The sequence below is a fragment of the Lissotriton vulgaris genome, chromosome 3_1 (genome assembly GCF_964263255.1).
Source record: "Lissotriton vulgaris chromosome 3_1, aLisVul1.2, whole genome shotgun sequence".
NCBI lineage: Eukaryota > Metazoa > Chordata > Amphibia > Caudata > Salamandridae > Lissotriton > Lissotriton vulgaris.
The window spans coordinates 238,735,757-238,748,347 of record NC_141689.1 but is presented as its reverse complement, the minus strand read 5'-3'; the positions used below and the strand labels follow the sequence as shown (position 1 = coordinate 238,748,347).

The 12,591-nt window shown below is 46.6% G+C and overlaps 2 protein-coding genes and 1 pseudogene across 2 annotated transcripts; all 3 read right to left on the bottom strand.

Annotated features, from left to right (window-relative positions):
- Positions 1-4,508: 4,508 nt before the first annotated feature.
- GNPNAT1 (glucosamine-phosphate N-acetyltransferase 1) lies at positions 4,509-5,599 on the bottom strand. Its single transcript, XM_086960350.1, has one exon. The coding sequence runs from the start codon at positions 5,465-5,467 to the stop codon at positions 4,907-4,909; it is 561 nt and encodes a 186-aa protein (XP_086816476.1). The 5' UTR covers positions 5,468-5,599; the 3' UTR covers positions 4,509-4,906.
- Positions 5,600-6,963: 1,364 nt separating this feature from the next.
- Positions 6,964-8,636, bottom strand: LOC147726255 (uncharacterized). The gene is made up of 5 exons (XM_086963442.1): positions 8,572-8,636; positions 7,407-7,571; positions 7,284-7,314; positions 7,127-7,184; positions 6,964-7,031 (listed from the first exon to the last, which is right to left on the bottom strand). Exons 1-5 carry the CDS (start codon positions 8,634-8,636, stop codon positions 6,997-6,999), a joined length of 354 nt encoding a protein of 117 aa, XP_086819568.1. The 3' UTR covers positions 6,964-6,996.
- Positions 8,637-10,907: 2,271 nt separating this feature from the next.
- LOC147726254 (uncharacterized) lies at positions 10,908-12,391 on the bottom strand (annotated as a pseudogene).
- Between the last annotated feature and the right edge of the window lie 200 nt (positions 12,392-12,591).

The following is a 12,591-nucleotide window of genomic DNA, read 5'->3' as shown; positions in this document are numbered from 1 at the left end:
TTCTTGCTCTATCACATGTGGTTTTCAAACAAATCCCCTTGACCAGCCACTACTTTCCACAGCCTTGCCCCCCCCCCCACCCCCCCCCCTCCTCTATCCATTACCCACCAGCGTTAATTTCTGACCGAATACCCTGCTGATGTGTTCATACAAGGGGAGGGGGCCTAGGAAATGCCAATCCTATCTCTTCACTGTGCTTTCACACAAATTCATGCTTCAAGATGGGTGTCCACCATTTTAGAACAGTAAACTGTTGTCACTAGAAGAGTGTAAGGCAGATCTACTGGCTTTGTAAATTCGACTTTTTGTTGCATGTTTAGCTCATAAACTTCCTTTGGCAGCTGCTAAAATCTCCAGGTGAGCCACCTGTCTTACATTTAAACCAATGACCCATTTATCAATTCAAATTTACTTCAGGCTAGCAGCTTGATTACAGGAATTTGAGACTGTGGATTGGGCCAGGAACTGGAATGGTTTGGCACACAAACTCCAGGGAAGTCAGGTTAAAGAGCAGTGATTCCCTTTGACTCAAAGGGACAGCAAAATGGTCTCTAGTTCAACGCTATTTACCCTTCGGAGATAAAGTGCCTCTTTTGACATGGCTAGCCCCACTCCTTGTCGCCCCCCCCTCCCTGGAAAATGTGATTTAAAAAATGCACAGGGTCCCCTGTGTAAGAGACCCATCCCAAAAACTGTACAACAATTGGCAATTTCAGACCCCTCTGTAAATCGCTAGTAAATGGTATCCCTGGTACCTAGGGGATTGTGACTGAAGAGGGTCACCTACGTACCCCGAATCAACGCCACACAGACTGCCACTGCAGCCTCCATGCCTTGGTGCAGACAAAAACAACAAAGTCAATATGGCACACTGTGCCATGTCAAAGTAGCACTGCCTAAGGTATGGCTAAGTAACCCCTCTAGCAGACCTTACAAGCCCTACGATAGGGTGCACCATATCTCATGTATGGGCATATCTGCATGAGCAGATATGCCCCTACAATGTACAAGTCATTCTTAATATTGTATGGGCCAGGGAGGCCATACAGCGTACGTGGGCTAGAAACTAGTTCCCCAGCACCATGGTGGCTTCACTAAACCCAGGAGTGTTTGGTACCAAACAACTCCTCCTAATAAACCCACAATGATACCAGTGTTAGATTTATTAAAACTTACCCAAAGGGCACCTCAGAAGTGTCCCCTGACAAACTAACATCCCTGGTGTTGTCTCAGACTAGCTTTAGATGCCCCCAGATGGCAGCCTCCATTTCAACCCCCACTTTTGGCAGGAAAACTAAGAATAGGTGTGCCCCCCCCCCCCCCTTCCCCAAATCTACCTCAAGGGTGCTGGAGGCAAAGGGAAGCACAGTTTTCAATGCCCACCATCTTCAAGGTGGTGGTACTTATTTAATGAGGGCTAGGACTATGCCCCCTCACACAGGAGGGTGGCATAATTGAGGGTGTAGACAACCCCAGGTAAGGAACCCATTGGCTCCTACCCCTCACTCCCCTGTAACGACCGATAATCTAGTATTTAGGTGGCACCCCAGAGTCAGAGGTTAGATTCCTGACTACCTATGATGCCCAGACACTTACGAGCTGCAATAGCAAGAAAGGAGGACCAGTGACTGACTCGGTGCCCGGCCTGCCGGCTGCCTTTCACCATTGCTCCAAAAGTTGCTTCGTCCTGCAGGCTGAGGGACCTCCTAAGCCCTTGGAGGACAGGTTGCCTGCTATGAAGATCAGGTTCCCCAATGGACAGCGGACCGGTCCAGAAAAAAAAAAATCTACTTTAAAGAAGAAGAACTCTGCCTTGAAGAATCATGAAACTGCCTACAGGACCCACCAGTCCTGCGAAGGATCCCTGGCAATTCTGAGCGTAATACCATTGTGGGTGGACCACTTCTGTACCCCACATAGACGCCTGCAGCCTTTCTACGGCGACTCTCCCTCCAACCTGCCCAGTAAGCTGTTCACTGGACCAACGGTGTCCCAATGTCCTCTGGCATCAGGACTTACCTGAGCAGCTGTGGGTTGTCTTCATCAAGCCTGCTGGACAGAGCCTTTCTCCAAAACCACTCCTCTGTTGATTTGCATTGGGCAGCCAACGCTGTGTTGGCAATCTGCACCCGGCTGCCCTGGTGCTGTATGTCTGCTGCCTTGTGTCCCCCGCCCCATTCTTACATTAACCCTCTGAGAATGAACCCGGACACTGCTTTACTTACCCATGAGCAGCCCCCAGTCTCCATGGGGCACCAGACTCAGAATTGGACCTCTGCACTTGGCCGCCACTGGTAATGCAGCCTCTGTACTAATTTGAACCTTGCCCGGTGTTGACCTGAAACCCCGATGACTGGATTTGTAAGTCACGTACTTAAATGCAAAAACTACATTCTTGTTTTTCTCACATAGTTTAAAATTGCTTAACTGAAAAACTGCACTAAGTGTCCACTTTTTAAAGTGAAAAGTATTTGTGTTGAATAACGTACTCGCCTTTAAACGTACATCTTAAAATAAACCTAGAAAGTAGCTTATTTTTCTAAAATTGGTGTGAGTCTCCTTTTTGGAGTCGTGTGTCATTTATTAGTCATTGTGTGTATAACAAATGTCTTGCACTCCTCTGTGTTAGACCTGAAGCTGCTCGACCACAAATAGAGCAGGTTGGGTTGAAATGGAGCCCTTACAGTACTGGGGGATTCTCTGGACTCTTTACACAATATAACCAATTATTGGTATATCACATAAAGAGCCAGCTTCCAACTGTAAACCACACTTCTGATAAGAAACACATTGACAATAAATAGTGTACATGAGTAAATCAATGTACAAGATGACTTACACGAGACAGTGAGTGTTACAAGGTGTAGGAGTCGCATGTCCTTAATACCTCACTGTGGTGTTTTACAAGGATTAGAATTTATGGACAGCAGGTAACAAAATGATCTCTGTGTTAAAAGCAGTCATCTGCGTTTTAGATGATGTGCTTTGCAGGGGCCAAATCTCAATTGTTAAATATCATAATACACTTATATGTGCTCACGATATACCTAATAAACATATGTGTGAGGTCTTAATATCCGAGGTCACTTCCTGTGAGGCCACGTGCAATGTCGTGCCTCGAGACATCATGCACTGTGATTGCACGCATCATGATTTGACTTGCAATAACCTGGTTAGTCCCCCCCACTTCTTTTTTAGGGATGTATGCCCTGAGCTTATGTAAAGCAAAGTCTGTACACTCGAATATCAGGGTGGTGTTAAGTCCCATTTACTTACAGAAGCACACAGACCAAGATGCTAGCTCAGAAACAAACCTAAAGAAACAGATCAGCCATGCCTGATGCAACGAGGAATAAACCTGCTTTACTTGTGGATATAATCGAAAAGGCAGCTAATTCAGTTTACTGGAAACTCAGTAAACAGCACTCTTCGACCCTAGGAAGAGCGTTAGGGTACATAGACTGTTTGTCCGGATCCACTGTCCTAGTCTGGGATTCAGCACAACGTAAAACAAATCGCGAATCTGGCACATGTAGCACAAACGGGGGGGGGGGGGGGGGGGGGGGGAAAGAGTGTAAAATATATATACATACATATATTATTCTATCGACCCGTACAGCTAGATGCCCCCTTTGCCAGTAAGACAATAAATGCGTCCAAAAAGGACAAAATCCAGTGAGAAGCCGAGTAGTGCCTACGCCCTGTGAGCAAGGTCACTAAACACAGTAACAAATGAACCATACCTGCCTCCATTGTTGTTACATGAGTTTCCAACAGACTGCCAGAAAATATTAGATTCCAAATACAGCTCCGGCCTGTAATACCTCTTAAAACAACTGGCTTCAGCAGCACAGAAGAGGGGGATAAAAATGTTTGACAAAATCAGGCCAATGAAAGCAACTCTGATTACGCTTGTGATGCTTTTGTGGAATTCTCCAGGAGGAAGTAACGTAAGCATGTACCTACCGGCTGTGCAGTATACACATCATTCTTTGAGTTTCGCAAGGATTTACTGACGTGGAAGTAAAGACGCGGTCACATTATCAAACACTCAAAGATGGATGAACGAACAAACAAGAACATCACCGCACCGACAGAGATTAACAGAATCAACTAAGATTCAGCAACATCCAGGCTGCATTCATCCTAGAGTAACTCAGCGAGTTATGTGAGAGGGAGCGGGGGGAATGAAAAAGGGACATTCGACTATAACTGTTGGAAAGCCTTTCTGACTCACACACGTCTGTACATCTAAAGCACATCCCTTTAGCCGCAAACCAAATCCCTGTGCAGCGCTTAAACGACATGCTCCCATTTGTATTACTTCCGCCCCACAGTGTGCCAGAAGGACAGGGACAGCATACACCCAGAAAGGGCGTAGGCAATCCGAGACTATGTGGCTGAATTCCATAGGATACCCACTGAAATCTTACGATCACGTTAATAGGCTAGACGCATAATATTCGCACCCTAAAGTGGCCAAGAGACAAATAAAAACGTTACATAAGGCCAATGCAATAAAAAATATATTATCTGGGTACAAACAAATCCCAATTTTAAACATTATCCCGTCATTCTAAACAAATACTTAAATTAATATTTAAAGCAGCTTCGGTACCAGCATCATTTGATAATATCTACAATTGTATGTAAAACAAGTCCTGTTCAGAGTCTGCAGCAACAGATAACGTGTCCAACAACCCAAGAGTAGGGTGTAGAGCATTGGGTCCCATTTTGAAGGGGGTAAAACCTTAGATCCCTATTTGGGGTGGGGCAAGCTTTGGCCCCCTATTTGGGGATGATGGATAGAGTTTTGTGACCTGTGGGGGAATAAAGCTTTGCCCCCCTATTATTTGGCAGACTGTCCAGCTCCCCCTTTAGGGTGAGAAGTGCGCCGGGGCTGGGGTCAGAGCGGCAGTCCGAACCGGTTCTGCATGTAGGTCTCCTCGGAGGGCGAGAAGCCGAACTTCTGGTAGAAGGGCACGTTGAGGGGCTTGCACTCCAGCGTGGTCTTGTAGCAGCCCAGGCGGCGGCTGAGCAGGGTGAGCGCCGACAGCAGCAGCTTGCCCAGCTGCCGGCCGCGGCACTCGTCGCTGACCACCACCTCCTCGATGCGGCCGCGGGCGGCGCAGCCCCGGATGAACTTGTGCTCCACGATGAGGGTGGCGGTGGCCACCACCCGGCCCAGGCCCGTGTCCTCCACCACCACCACGTAGTAGTCGCCCGTCCGCCGCATGTGCTCGAAGGTGCTGGCGAAGCGCTCGGGGGTGGCGCCGTCCGCCTCGGTCAGCTGGCTCAGCACCTTGAAGAAGCCGCGGCCCAGGTCGGCCCGGCAGAGGGGCCGCAGCGACAGCCCGTCGCCGGGCTCGGCGGGGGAGATGGGCGGCGAGAAGGACACCGTGTTCAGGCTCCAGTCCAGGTCGAGCAGCAGCCGCGGGTCGAAGAGCGGCGTGTCGTCCGGCATCATGGCAGGAGGGAGCGGCGACGTGTCCAGCCCTGGTCGCCGATACCAGCCCGGCAGGAGCGCGAGCCTCTGACGTGGCACGGCGGGCACCGGCTTCTGGAGCGCGCTGTCAACCCATTGGGAAATAAGGGCAACCGCATGATAAAATAGGCTGGAAACAAGCCGCGCCCATAGGGACGGAGCGGGGCAGGCGCCAACCGAAAGAGCCGTTGCACCAATGGGGAAGCAGGAACGCTGAGGACGGGAGTACTGTAGCGGACCGCCGGGATTTTTATTGAAGAACTGTAGCGTGGCAGGTAGCCTAATCAAATAGTGGCCGATATAGACCATTGGAGACGAGCCACGTTTACTTCTGCAGTGCCCACCATAGGACGGTGAATTTATTTTATTTCGAGTTGTTTCTAACCAGGGTACAAGTTGGAGGTGGACGAAGTTCCCGACTCATTGTTGGAATTGGAAAAAAATACTCCTATAACCCATACATTTGGGGATCAATGTTAGGGTTGTCACCTTTCTAAAACAAACATACCGGCCATTTGTTCATGCTTGAAGAGTCAGCGAAGGCCAAAGTGTAGTCTAGAGGTGGGGTAGCAAACAAATTAACCGGAAGAGATGAGCCACAGCTTAGCCAAACATCTGCCCTGAAAATGGTTACCATGTAAATCATACAACAAACACCACATAAAATATTATAAAGCCTCTTCATACTTTTTGAAAAAAGTATATTTAACACGTGGAAGTTTTGACAATTAAGAAAGACGTAACACTTAATTGGAGAAGAACACCCTAATAGCTCACGAGACGAGTGTGAGCCAGATGGACTTGAGGTCTTGCAGAACTTTGGAGTTCAGTGATAATGCTGCCAGCAACACAGAAATGCCTAGGAGCAGGGTTGGATTGGGTTAAAAAATTGGCCCGGGCAAGATACAAAAAAAAGTTGCCTACATTGCATATTGCCTTTGCAAAACGCTGCTTTGGCGAACTTTTATTTAAAAAAAAGGGGGCGTGCGGGGTACAAAAATGCTCGGACTACTTGTGTACATTGTCATTGTCAATTGCTCGGACTAGCTTGCACTGGTGAAACACACCTGAATACAAGTGAGGCCACTTTTGTTCCGGTCCGTTTTCACTAACGTCACTAGTTTATTAAGTCATTTATTTGACTACTCTAAATCATTTATATTTTTATCAGAAATAGTTTTTAGTGCATATACAGACTATATACAAATGAATACATTTCATGCAATAACAAACATTAACTGTACAAATTTACATCACATCCTCAACAAGACTCATTCACTACATACATCCTACATACACACAAAAGCAAAACATCTTATACCTCTGAGGTATGGCCCTTTGTCGCAACAGTTACTTCAATAGACATGAAAATGAGCCCTAGTTATTGTTTCGTTGATGTAGTATAACAGAATCAGTTGGAATTACTCCGACAGTTTACTACTACAGTCTTCTAATATTTGATATGGACAATAGGCCAATAGGGGGGAAAGGGTCAACGCATTTCGATCCTCTTATTGTGGGGTTCTCCTCAGGACCAACATGTAATCTACAAAAACAAAAATACATAAACCAAATTAGGATCTCTATTCAATCAAGTCTAATACCTAACAAACAGCCACCACCCGGCTTCACATCGCCTACCTTTCAAATCTTGCAATGGTGTCTCAAGGGCAGGGTTATGTGATGTACTCCCACTCTTCTAGACATAAAAACATAATCACGCAGACCAATTACAAAAAGGTGCACATCCCATTTTCCTACTAACTGTCTGAAAATCATTAGAAACAAACAGGCTTACCTGATTGACGTGGGGCGTAGGGCGGGGATGCCTAGAGGGAAAGCATTAAGAGGAGATTGGTCTCGTTGCTTAGAAAGATTGTGCGTGTTTAGTAATATCAGGCATCTGCTGAGGGCGGCTTACCCGGTTTGTGTTTGTTGAGCTCCAGCCGGGGCTGTCTGTATCTGCCGGCGATTAAAACTTCTTAAGCCCGAGTCCGGTAGTTTAGTCAAAACGACGTACGGAATCCTGGATAAATTGAAAAACAGGATCTCATGTTCGAGTAGCCTCACATTATCCAGCTTTCCTCTGGTTTTCCAAATAATAGAGCCCCGCTTACCGTTGATTTGATGCGTGTTACAAACACATCGGCACCGCAAGTTTAGTTGGTTTTTTGCAGCCTTCCTTAGTTTCTACATCTCATTGCGATCATGTGACCGCGGTGTTTGTTAAAGGGAAAGTAGTCATATTCAATCCTAAAACTTTATTGGTAGAAACAGTACCAATGCGATACAGAGATGGCATTGGACACCTATGTCATGGTCCCCTGGTTCCAATACTTGCAGTTAGATTAGAAAGCTCGTGCTGACCAAGTCAGAAATGTTTATTATCCCAAAAGACACGTACTTGAAGTCACGTACGTTAATCCGATTCAGGCACAAGACTCCCTATTTTTAAAGGCAAAAATGGCTTTATTTTGGCTATCTCTTGCCTGAAATTGCCTCTGCATCTATAGAAATAAAGGAAATACATTCTCTCGATTATTTTTTATAAATCGCTAAAATGTATGCATGTATGGGAGAGGTAACACATAAGCCACACCCAAAGAGCTAGGCCTAGTTATGTGGTGGGGGATGGCAAAGAGAAGTGGTTTGTAGCATATGAGGTGGCCCTATGTATGCACAGAGTCCCAGAGAGTGATTGCAGGTCCGGTCTCTAGAAGCACATGTTCAATGCGGGGAGAGAAACTTTATTGGTCATTGTCTGTCCCCGGATGCCCATTAGCTGCATACTTGGCAATGAGCTCCAACCATTGAAGAAACCGCCACGTTAGGCGGTCGCCCATGGCAGTCCAAAAACACACGATTTTAGGAGGACTATCCATGAACTGAGAGTACAGTGCCCAGTCTAAGAGGTAAGAGGTGAATACCATCCACACTGGGAGGATCAGTGGTTATGGGTTTGCTTGCTCCGAGAGGAGAGCACTCCAAGACTGTCACACAGACAGATGACAGGAGGCCTGCACCCAACAGATCCCTACATGACACAGACAGAGTGTATCACCTTTGAAAGGAACAGTATGTCCCACCTGGAAGTTTCAACTGCCTGGCACCTGTTCAGTTTCTGGGCATAGATCTTGAACTGAAAGGCCATCTACAAGGTGTCAACCTGGAAATAGCGGAAGAAAGAATGGAAGGAGGGTGTCTCGCACTTGAGCGTTCAGCTCCCCTTTCTAAGAAACCTAGGAGGCCAGAGAGACCTCAGGAGCAAGTGAGGGACCCCTGGCCTGCTTTTCGACTGGAAGTGAGGCCTATCCAAGGCCCAAGAGTTGAGCCTTTACCTGGTAGTGGATAACCAGGGTACTGGTTTTTGATACTCACAGCTGTTAATGGCCTCTGTTGGTTGCTTGGCTTCTGGGAAGGGCTGTTCTCACCTGGGGACAGACGTCTGACCTTGTTGGCGGTGGAGGTACTGTCGGCCTACTGGGATGCACCTGGGAGCCAGATGGGGTTAGCTAAACAATTCCTCTGGGACTGACCTAGACCCTGCTGCTGGTCTATGCTGAAGTGAGTCGTAATCACCAAGTGCTGTCCCCAAGGCCCTGGACCCATGGCTGGCTTCACAGTGTACTCCTCTTAAAGGTTCTTGAAACCTAGGACTTAACAACATTTGGTTTTTGGAGACCTTCATAGGACTAGGACCAAGCTGACCTGGCAAAGGTATGTTGGAGCTGGGCCAAAGATTCTGATTGCTTCCGCTCTGATCTTTATATCAGTTGCAAATCCGATTCAGCTGGGCTTCTAAGAGAAGGTATGCAGCCTCATGGGGCCCTCTATGGCTACAGCCTGGAACCTTGCCAAGTTGGAGGAATCCAAGCTCCAAAAAAGTGACCAAGTACGAAGGTAGCAAGCTTCACCAGGCAAAGGTGCAAAAAGTGCCTAGCCAGTGTGGGACCTTCCTTGGGCGTGAAATTCAAATTTCTTCGCTCAGAGCGTTCTCGACGAACAGTAAAGGCTTCACCAAGATATCGTCCAATGGCTATCTGGCGATGTGGAGCTCTCTTCAGCCACAATCTTCTGCATTGTCCACTAAAGATTTTTGATCTCTGTTTCACGCAAGGTGAAGTAAGACCAACACAAGCCCATAAGTGAGATTTACTATGCCACGCAGGGCTATGCATAGCATAATAAATCTGGAGTTCCACAGGGCAGGGGCTTGGGGTAATGCAAAGCAGCGCAAGTTCGCAGCCTTATGTTACTCTGCACTGGGAAGGCATTCCATGCGTGGAGTTTGGGTGTTCCCATGCATCCACCCATATTGGTTTGCATGTTTCCAGATTTAGTAACCCCAGTAAACATGGAAATGAGTAAAAATGCTGTGTCTTCTCAGGAGACGCATAACATGGAGAAATATGTTTATTTTTCCAGTTTTTTTCTTCTTTCTGCATGCATTGCATTCTGCAGCACCCATAAAGGAAAATGCCTCAGAGTATTATTTTTGTGCAGGAAGAAGTATGGTACAAGTGTGGTAAATATTTTAGTAATTTACCTTGATCGGAATTTCTATAATATCAATAAGTTCAAGTATGAAGAGCAGAGTCCGTGGTGGTTCGAATAAAGGGTCTTTATTCAGTAACTCGAGTTAAGGGAGAGCTCCGTCACCTGAGGAGGATCGGAAGAATCTCTAACTTTCATCAAAGAGGACATGGTATTTATACACAGAAAAGAGGAAGGAGCTTCCCTTGAGCAAAACTCGGATAGCTGTGTTTGCAACAATACAGAAGTCAGTAAAACTCGGATAGCTGTGTCACAATTTAACAGAAATCATAGTAGCATTACTCTGTCGAAATCATACAAAAGTCATGAGAGAAAGAAGCGTGACTGTGTCTTTAAACATGAGGAAGTCACGGCAGAAGCAGAGGATTGAGAAATAATCCTAGGCTGATTCCTTAGATAAGAGTGAGAGAGAGAGAGAGAAAAAGGAGAACTGGTCGTTGACAGGATGTCTGGTGTCGTGTCTTTCAGCAAACGGGGGCTCTTCTTCTCGGAATTGGTTGTAGTGGTTTAGCAGAACGGGCCTATTTCTCGGAATCGGCCCGATTATAGGGAAATGGTTACAAATGGGGGGTCTTGTTCTCGGAATCGGCTTAACCATAGGAATGTATAGTTTGAGTGAGGAAGTTGTTTCTCGGCATCGCCCTAACTATAAGAATGTACCTTTGAATTTTAGAGGAAGGAGAGTGCATGTGCAACTTTGTGTGCGCGTGATCGGGTTTACTCGTGTTTCTCATTTGCTTGTTTTCCGACATGGTGGGCTCGGGGACGTGACTGAGAGGGTGTATGATGGGACATAAACTACGAAAAATAATCTTTTTCCACATTCCCTCCTTGTCCCATAATATACCCTTTAAAATTCTTCTTCTTATTAGTCTACTTCTATACTCATTAGGCCGTCTACTTGTTCCTGTAACATGATTCTTTCCTGTTCTTTATTTCTGGACTGGGGTTTGGGAATGCAGGTAGTGATACAGAAACTACAGAGAGCTGGGCCACACTGAATACAGAGGCAACAGGTGAAGAGAATGGCTGGAGCAAGACCTAGTATCGTAAGGATCTTCCACCCCCATGAGGACAGGAGGCCCCAGAGCCATCCCGTTAGGGACCAGGCTCCGGTGTCTGCGTCTAGCTTCTTTGAAAGTACATGAAGGTGGGAAATTGCAGCATATACAGAGGGAGCATTATCTAGAATGTATATACAGCAGCTGGATCCGATCAGTTCACATACGCCACCACGGTCCGCTAATATGATATCTAGGACCATACGGTTCTGTAACGTCATGAGTCTATCGGAAGCCATCTCAGCCGTGATGTTCTTTAACGCACCAGCGGTTTCGTTTATGGCTCCCTGAACTACACAAGTTAGTTGTCTTATGTGGCGGCTATTGATCATGGGCCCCCAGAAAGGGATGATTCCTTTGAAGAAATCGCCAGCCTCTTGATCCAATGTGTCTTCAGCATCCATGACCCCCCTTCGCCGTCTATTATTCACGGTCGGAGGATCACTTAGTTGATAATCTGCTGGGGCGGTGTAGGTAGGGGGAGGAGAAATGCAATGTAGCATTTCCCGGACCAGCCTTGAGGTAGCCAAGTACGTGCGTGAGGTCCACAAATAAAATAAGTGTTGGGGGCGGTGGTCATTGTTGGGAAGTTTAAGTCAGGTAGGGTGTACGTCTTATTACACTCACTGTCTCCCATCTTCTGACCCTTGCCCTTACCTCTTACACAAAACAGGCCCTTATGAGGCACAGCCCATCCTCCCTGCTCTGTCTGTCTCTTCTGAACTGAGAATGTTTCTCTAAAGGAGGTAGTGTCATTAAAGAGGGAATAACTGGTGTTTTCCCTATTATCTGCTCGTCCCCATGTTATGGTGAAATCTACCATCTTTTGAACAGCGTGCACAGTCTTTGTTTTTATCTCGTTCCAGGTACTAGTGTTCTTGGTCTTGGTTTCAGGGATGTTTCTAACAGAGGCGAAGAATATCATAGAGAGAGCATAGGTAGATCCAGCATAGCCGAAAGGGAGAGGGATAAAAGGCATACCTCCGTGTACGGAGTGTGGCATTAAGCCGCAGACCCAACAGTTGGTTTTGTTAATAACTAGTTGGTGTTGATGGAGTGGGGAGATGAATGTGTTATTGAAGAATTCTTTTTTCCTACTTTCGAGATGTGGGGGAAGATCTACGTGTGAATGCATAGCAGTGTTGTTCAAAAGCGTAGGGGAAGAAAGTGGGAAGAATAGATGAAGGAACCAACCTAGACAAGCTATGATGCAGAAAATAAGAATCATGATAGAAAGAAAAACGGGAACTTTGTTCTGTGATAGTTTTGTGCAGTGAGTCTTTGTCTTCATGATTTTGGCTGCTTAGTCTGAGTAAAGTATGCGCCAGTGACCGGACACTTCACAGCAACCGCTTCACCAAGCGTCCGTCTTGGGCTTAATTAGCCACTGGTAGGTCGAGGTCAGGCACAATGTCTCAAGTCTGTTTTGGATAAGATCGCAGCCGCGATTTGTACTCTTCTTTGGGCAAAAGTTCTGGAAGGGGTGAAATA